Source organism: Xenopus tropicalis, chromosome 2 (genome assembly GCF_000004195.4).
Source record: "Xenopus tropicalis strain Nigerian chromosome 2, UCB_Xtro_10.0, whole genome shotgun sequence".
NCBI lineage: Eukaryota > Metazoa > Chordata > Amphibia > Anura > Pipidae > Xenopus > Xenopus tropicalis.
In genome coordinates this window covers 105093166-105101462 of record NC_030678.2, presented here as the reverse complement: position 1 = coordinate 105101462, position 8297 = coordinate 105093166, and the positions used below count along the sequence as shown (strand labels likewise).

At 37.3% G+C, this 8297-nt stretch overlaps 1 protein-coding gene across 1 annotated transcript; it reads left to right on the top strand.

Moving 5' to 3' along the window:
* Nucleotides 1-416: 416 nt before the first annotated feature.
* Nucleotides 417-6193, top strand: c1qbp (complement component 1, q subcomponent binding protein). The gene is made up of 6 exons (XM_002936822.2): nt 417-752; nt 1652-1802; nt 3182-3269; nt 3550-3645; nt 4889-5014; nt 5687-6193. The coding sequence occupies exons 1-6, from the start codon at nt 542-544 to the stop codon at nt 5831-5833; spliced, it is 819 nt and encodes a 272-aa protein (XP_002936868.2). The 5' UTR covers nt 417-541; the 3' UTR covers nt 5834-6193.
* Nucleotides 6194-8297: the final 2104 nt, after the last annotated feature.

The window sequence follows — 8297 nt, the reverse complement described above, 5'->3', positions numbered from 1 at the left end:
TTTTAAACTGAAACAATATGCAGAATGCCATTTCAGCTCGAGTCCTATTTATTGTATTTATTTTCAGCCAAGGTGTTTTCAGGTGTACACAGTGGGGCAGAATATGCACGCCAACATCAGCAGTGATGTTGCCCCTAGCAACCAATCAGAGCTTTGCTTTTGTTCTCTAACTACTACTTTAGCTACTGATTGGTTGCTACAGGGTAACATCTCCGGTAATGTTGGCTTACACAAAACTATAATAAATATGACCCTTCAGAAGTACAAGCATTGTGTTTCTCCAAGCTGCCAGTCTATGTGACCAGTAAACCACTGGATTCTAATTTCTCATTTCAAGCGTTACAATACAACGTCTATATACAACAAAGGTTTCTCTTCCGAACGTATTCCTTACAGACAGAAGCAATCAACAGCGACCTCTGCGTGTAGCCAAGGAGACCTTGACGACACTTCCTGTGCTCCGCCTCCTTTTCGGGAGGTGAAAGGTCAGGGGTGTCACGGTGTCCTCTTGTCACACACACACGTGGGTATCTGCAGGACCATGTTCTCCACACTGTCCCGAGCTCTCTTATCCGCCACACGGGTAGCGGCCGTACGGCCCCAACAGCTGCTGAGCTCTTTGTGCACCGGACGATCCTTCTCACGCTCATTATGTTTGCTCGGGGGGAATCCGGGGCTCAGGCAGACTTTCCTGCATCCTCAACGTGGCTTCCCGGCCGTGTCCTGTGGCTGTGGGGGACTGCACACTGAGGGTAAGTGCTCTCCTGGCCCTTACATTAGTGCGCTATGTAAGGCAGGGTTTTGGTACCATTCCACAACTAAACTGTGAGCTCTTCGGGACATGGATGTACATTTTTTGTCTGTTCTTCGCGTCTGCCTCCCAGACATTTGTATGCCTACATCCACATACTGAAAATGCTTGTTTTTCTTAATGCTTGTTTCGATATCAGATTATAATATAAATGTTTTTTAAATCATTTTATTTCATGAATATGAGATTCATTATATATGAAAAATAACCTTTCTGTAAATTGTTTTGAATCAAGTAATTCTTCACTAGAGCTTTCTCAAGTATGCAGGCTTTGTGTCATATTTTGGACATATTTTTTACATTGTCGGGTCAGTGTTTCCTTTGCCTAGATGGTATTTTACATTAAATTATCCTAAAATACTATGGGACCAGATAAAGCAGGAATATGCACATTACAAATATTTTATTGTGTCATTGTTGAGATGTGAAATGATTTATTAGTGTAATTCCTGAATGATGTTGCATGTGTGACTTTCAGAGTTGTAAGTCATCCCCAATGGAACCAAAACTGTTTTATATACTACCTTAGTGCTCATTCCAAACAAGATACTGCAAACAGTATAACATGAATAAAAATGTAAGATATAGACATATAAGTTATCGGCAAGTACAATATATTCACTTTATTACAAAAAAAAATTACATTTGCAGGATACGTTTGCTATGTCCCGTTTTCTCAAAGAAAATAAAGACTTAATTCTTAAAAGTAGTATAGAATGTGTAATAGGTGTGCATGATCAAGTTGTTTCTTTAGAAGTCTGAAAGCTGATGCACAGTTTTGAAAAATAAGCTTCAAATCCCCCCTAAAATGTGTTGATTTATTTTTTATATTTATTGTAGGTGACAAGGCATTTGCTGAATTTCTCAAAGATGAAATCAAAGAAGAGAGAAAGATCCAGAAACATAAGAACCTTCCCAAAATGTCTGGTGGGTGGGAATTAGACATCAATGGCACAGAGGCTAAACTGGTCAGAAAAATATCAGGTGAAAAGTAAGTGTACTAATGATGGTTGCCTATATCCTAGCATATAGTTAAATGATATGATGAATCTGCCACTTGAGATAAAAATTATATTGTCCTCTTAAGTAAGCCTTATTTTTTTAATCCCCTAAAATTACTCTAAACAGCCCCCAGAATAACACACGTTTTAACCATGAAAATTGATTTTGTTTTTGTATTACAAGCAGCTGCATCTCCTTTACTGACTTGCTTGTCTAATGTGAAGCTCTGCCCTGTTTAGCTTTCTAAGCTCTCCTCTCTTCCACTATGAAGACCTTAAAGAGGTGCTTACTGGGCATGCTCACTGCCTCTGCACACAATAAAATCAATCAGGCATGAGGTCATAGTCGGAGAGAGGAGTGCTCCGAAAGCAAAAAGGGGAGGGGGCTTCCCCCTAGACAAGGAGGTCATTAAAAATGCTGTAGTTGAACTGACTGTAATAGGGAAACTAAAATTTGGATGAGAGAAAGGTATGTTGTTCTGGGGGCTGTACAGAGTTTTAAAAAAAAAAACCTACTTATTTTGACTTGTTCTTTTACTGACCCAATTCATCTTCCTGGGTTGATGTAGAGGCATTTTGTTAAGAAACATATTCTTGCTTCAGTGATTAAACATTGGACCTCAGATATAAGTGCAGTAGAATACGATTGTAATGTATTCACATTAAGCACAAAACCAGAATAATCTGCTATACATGCTCATGTATAGTCCACTAATATTTTAAGACAAGACAAGGAATTCAGGGGAAACATTATCATAATACCTGATTTATGATTCTTAATTTTACCTTTGCAATAGGCAGTAACAAATGAGAATGAAAATTAAATTGGAAGGAAAAGGCATAATCACTGAGGGGTGTCAAAATATAAGTGATTATTGGTGCAAGTTGACTATATTCCTGGATGGCCAAGTTGCTCCTATTCCTTCTTGGTTTACATTGCATTGTGGGGATGAGGTGATGTTCTCGTAGGCAAGATGTTAACATTTGTCCTCCAGCCTATCAGAACATTGTCCCTTCCCCAAGTGTGCTGTCACTCATGAAGATGTTTAACTTCAAGCCATGCAAGTTAGTAAGGGATGAGCTGGAGGAGGCAGGTGGGCACATACATTACAAAAGAATAACAGCACTAGGGTTTATATATTCCTGTTAAAACCTGGAATGTGCCTCTATCCCATTAAGACTTATTTTCTGGGAGTCTGAAAATATATTAAGTGTAGTGACAGCTTATAGATTACCAGCTAACCATTTAATGGCCAAATACATCAATATAATCAGCATGGTGGGTAGACTGGTGAAATCCTATGTAAACATATTGAAGTAGCATCAGTTATAATTACTTAAGCTTGGAAAATATATTTTGTCTTATTAGGATTGCAGTTACTTTCAACACAAACAATAGCATTCCACCAAGTTTTAATGAGGAGCCACAAGAAGGTCAGAAAGCTGAGGAGAATGAGGTAAAGTTGAACTTTTCTAAATTTTTTGAACTTCAAATTATATATAATATTATGCAGGTGTGCCCCCTGCTATTTTCTACAAAAGTTGATTAGGCGCATAGGCCAAGGATATTTTTAAGTTGGAGCCTGGTGCTATTTTTTACTGTATCAGCAAAAAAAATCTCTGATCAGTATAATATGTTTTAGATCAAATTCAATGGCAACTTCAGTTTTTTGGTCTCTGAATTACATTTGTGTAGCATATATATTTGACATTAAAACTTTTTTTTTCATTTTACAGCCTGAGCTTGTGTCTACACCCAATTTTGTTGTAGAAGTTACAAAACTGGATACCAACCACACCCTGGTTCTTGACTGTCACTATCCAGAGGATGAGGTACACACAACTAAAATATAAAATGTTTTGTTTTGCATTTATCTGTTATCCTTTTATATGTATGTACAGTTAAGTCTGCAACCATTCTAATGTCAATGTGAGTTAGCATTAGGACTGCCTGTGCAGCTGACATATTTGGATCTGAAACATCTGTTAAAAAAAAAAAAAAAAAAAAATAAAAAAAAAAAAAAAAATATATATATATATAATATATATATATATATATATATATATATATTAATTAGCTCATAAGTAGACATCAAGCAAGGCAATTTTTTGGGCCTCACTGGGCCCTTTATCAAGCCAGCACTTTACAGTTGCGCAATATTTTATATACTGAACTTCTTGGACCAGCATCTCTATAGCAGCAATGATCCAGGACTTTAAACGTGTCACAGGAGCTCCCCATCTGGGAAAGACACTCACATGCTTGGTGTGCTCTGGGCAGCTGTTGAGAAGCTAAGCTTAGGGGTTGTACCAAATTATCAAGCTGAAAATTATGTTGGTCTATCATAGAGGGAGATGCAACAGGGCTGATAAACACTAGTTTATCACACCAGTGTGCTCTGAGCAGCTGTTGAGAAGCTAAGCCAAATTATCAAGCAGAAAATGAGGTTGGCCTGTCATATAAGCTAATGCTAAAGGTCTGATTATTAAATTCTAATGCTAATTGCAGTGGTTTCAGAGCTGCCATATATTGTATATTGTGTGTCTGTCCCTAAGCCCTAAGTAACTGATAGCAGCACAGAGCATGTGTTGTTAATCAGCAAAAAAGAAAATGGGGAGTTACTGGGGGCACCTTTTGGAGGGCTGAGGGACTGTTTTTGCCTTGGGCTGGTACAGAAGCCCAAAACCTTATTAGAAATCCAGAAGCACACCAATAATTTGAACTGTGTCAAAATGTGATTTATTTATTTTACATCTGCAAAAAGGGCCCCTCTAGGCCTACTTCTTTCATTTGGCTATAGTTCTCTTTTAAGGGTTCTAAAAGAATTGATAGCACTCTTTCTGGTACCCTAGTTTGGGTATGCATGCTCATGGGAATGAAGATCCTGCAGACTACAAACCTTTCCTTCTGTTTATGCAAAGTTTAAAAATCCTGCCTTCCTTCCACAATTTTTCAGTATTGCTTCTCAAGGAATGCTTGTTACTTTTTTCCTGACTATGACTTTATTTATAAACCTCTTTACAAAACAAATGTGTGGTTAAATAAAGTTGTTTTTTTTTCTTGTTCAAAATTAAGGTTGGACATGGGGAAGAAGAGGAAGAAAGTGACATTTTTACTATTCGGGAGGTTAGCTTTCAGCCCACAGGAGATACAGAATGGAAGGAGAACAGCTATACACTTAACACTGATTCACTTGACTGGGTTGGTATAGCTTTTTTAAACCAACATTTTACATTTTCATGTCAAAATCCATGACCAACCCACCTGGTGGGTATGGCACCAAAGGCAGATTTGGGTACTTGAAAACCATGTTTTTTTGTTTTTTTTTAGTAGGCCACATAAACTGCAAAAGCACCCAATGACTTCTGTGTGAATCTCTAACAACAGGCTTTACTTATGTACTTAACTTATTAGTTGTCTGAAAACATGGGAAAGTTGTCTTGCAAGTGATTCGCATAGAAGTCGATAGGTTTTTTGGCTGCTTAAATCACAAATTGTCCTGTGTGCCATAGCCCTTTGCAGGATCTTGTACTGTCTAGAGGTCTTTAGACTGTCTTGAAGCTAGTCTGATATTAAAGCGGAGGGCTTTGTAGTGGTAATATCACTGGAGAGGCTGAGGTATAGATGGTGATGTCATGAGCAGGAAGGGACCTTAAGTTTGTCCTGCAACCTGCCCCATGCATCAGTAATATCTTCTAAATTGGCCTCAGTTTAGCAACCATTTGTTGGTTTAAAATATTGTATGTTAAGTAGACTGTTCTGATGATTGGTTACTGACTTGGTCATAATTGCACCAGTGTCCCTGCTTAAATATCAGGTAAAGACGTTGTGATAACTTTGTATATTAACTACTGGTGTTTGAATCTTTTGTAGGCCCTTTATGATCACTTAATGGATTTTTTGGCTGACCGTGGAGTGGATAATACTTTTGCTGATGAGCTAGTGGAACTAAGCACTGCTTTGGAGCACCAGGAATACATCAAGTTTCTAGAAAACCTTAAAGACTTTGTTAAATGCTAAGAAGACATTGAGAAGCAATCACCTTCTGTTCTAAAGGTTGCGGCCAGAGGAGGATCTTGTTGCATGTCATCTTGCATAATGGACATTTTAAATCTGTGGGATGTGTTGTAAAATCGGACAGATTTAAAATTGTGAAAAGGCAAGAGGTTTTTTTTTTTGTTTTTTACATTCTATAACAAATGTCAAAGTATGTAGAAAACAAAATCATCCATAACAAAAATGGTGTCTATTGATGTAACAAGATTTGCTTAAACCCACTTATGTTTAGACAACCCTTTTGTTTTTTTGCTTATGTAAGGCTTCATCTATTATTTTTTAATAAATATATTTCAGAAACAGATCTAACTTCTTAAAACTTAATTAAGTTTATTTCTGTGTATTGTTTCCTTATATGCCTACACCATTTTCATACGTAAAGGGACAGCATAGACCTAAAAACACCTTCAGTTTTTTTTAGAAAATTTTTTATCTTTTTCCAACTTATAGAACTTTTCGTTATGTCCACGATAATTTCATTAAAATTCCACAACTTTTTTGTGGTTTTCGTTAACTTCCACAGAAAGTCGTATTTTTCGCAAAGAATACAACCATTTCAGAATTCATTCAAGCTTTGGTATCGTGGCTATCTTTTGGCCAGGTTTGATCTGTAGAGTGCCATGGAAGGCTTCCAAAATCATACATTGAAGGTTTCAAAGCCAGAAAGGTTTTTGCGCCGTTTACGAATGTTCAGATCCAAAAATTGTGACTTTCAGAACACAACCACAATATTTTCGTACGACCAATAAACGATTTTCGTGACATTTTCGAACATCAGAAATTATTGTGGTTACTCCAAATTTTTGGCATATCGTGATTTTAACCACAAAAATATGTTTAATGAATGGGCCCCTAAGTGTTGAAATTACATTCTGCCTATAGTTGTAATTAATCAGGGACTTTTCTTTGGACTGGTAACTAGTTTTATCAGTTCAGTAAGTGACAATGACAGGAAGTGAATCTGGCTTCATATTTTTGTTCAGTGCCAAAAAATAACAAACCATAGATTAATTAAAACAATAGGCAAAAAGTATGATCAGCCCTATTCATTTAGCTCATTCTCAAAAGGGATGTACACAGTCTCTAACTACGTGTGGTAGTTTTGCTGAAGGTTTTATTTTCACATTTGCTGCCCATTTTAAAAGGACAAGGAAAGTTTATTAAAGATCTTAACTCCATTGGACAGGCATACCTTTACTGTGCTGTACAATCCCTTCTGTGTGTAACTGTTTAGGTAGGTGATAAAACCCCTTTAGAAAAAAAACTACCTACTGCCTATTAGGAAGATGCACAATTGCCATGTTTGTGAGCATACATTTATTTACAGAAGCCGCAGCGCAGGCACAGCTTGAATCTCAGCAGGCAGAGGAAGTTTGCCCATTAACTTGGCAGCAGCCATTTTAAAACAGCACACATTAAAGCAAGAAAGCACAAGTGAAGTTGGCAATTTAGTATAGCAGGGGGCACTCTGTTATATACTGCAAATGTGTGTTGAAAGGTTTCCTTTTAGAATATCTCATAAAGAGGCCAATTGTTTCTTTCACCAATACCATAGGTGGTACATATAATGCTTTTCTGATGGATGCAAACTTATCTATCTACAACCAAAGTACCAGTATGGCTAATCGAAAAAAAAAATGCATTTTCTAGTGCAGTTGCCTCACCACCTTACGCTAGCTCTAAATACTACAGCAAAAGTTGTGTACAGATACTCCAGCAAAATTAATAGGGTAGGGTATCAGAATAAAAGTTTGGGATGGGGGACAGACTCAAGACATCCGGTCTGCACATGTCTACCATTTTCAGTTACTGTTATTTGGTCTAGAGGGGCAGCAAAGCTTTACTCTTAGCAGTGGAAAAGAACAGAGAGTCCAGCTTTAAAAAGAAGGAAAGTCATTTTGGCATTTTACTGCCAATAGATTTGCCACCTAGAATGCATTATTTATTCTGCAGAAAGCTTTACCACCTGAATAAAGAGCCCTAGAAGCTTGCTTTGTTTCATATTGCAGCTTCCTGCTTGCAGCTTAGCAGTCATAGCTCAGATTACACATTTCTAAGGGTTGGGGGAGAGCAGCACAAACTCTGGCACCTGGAATGAAGAGTTTTTCTGAGTAAGGAAGTCAGATACCAAAGAACATGTTTACAAAAAAAGACAGGCAAATAAATCCTGTTTTTTTTTTTTTTTTTGATAGAGGACTTTTTACCTTTCCTTTAAAAGGTTTGTTCACCTTCAGTGAATACAACTCTAAGAAAACTATAAAGTATGTTCCCCCCAGCATGATAAATCAAGTTGCAGATCCAATTGGTTATAAGCACATGGGAGCATGGGGACATCACAAACCTAGACTTGCCCATACTATAATCTTATTGGTCAGCAGCAGATTAGTTCTCATTGGCTATATACATTAAGCTTTTCTTTACTTGCTCC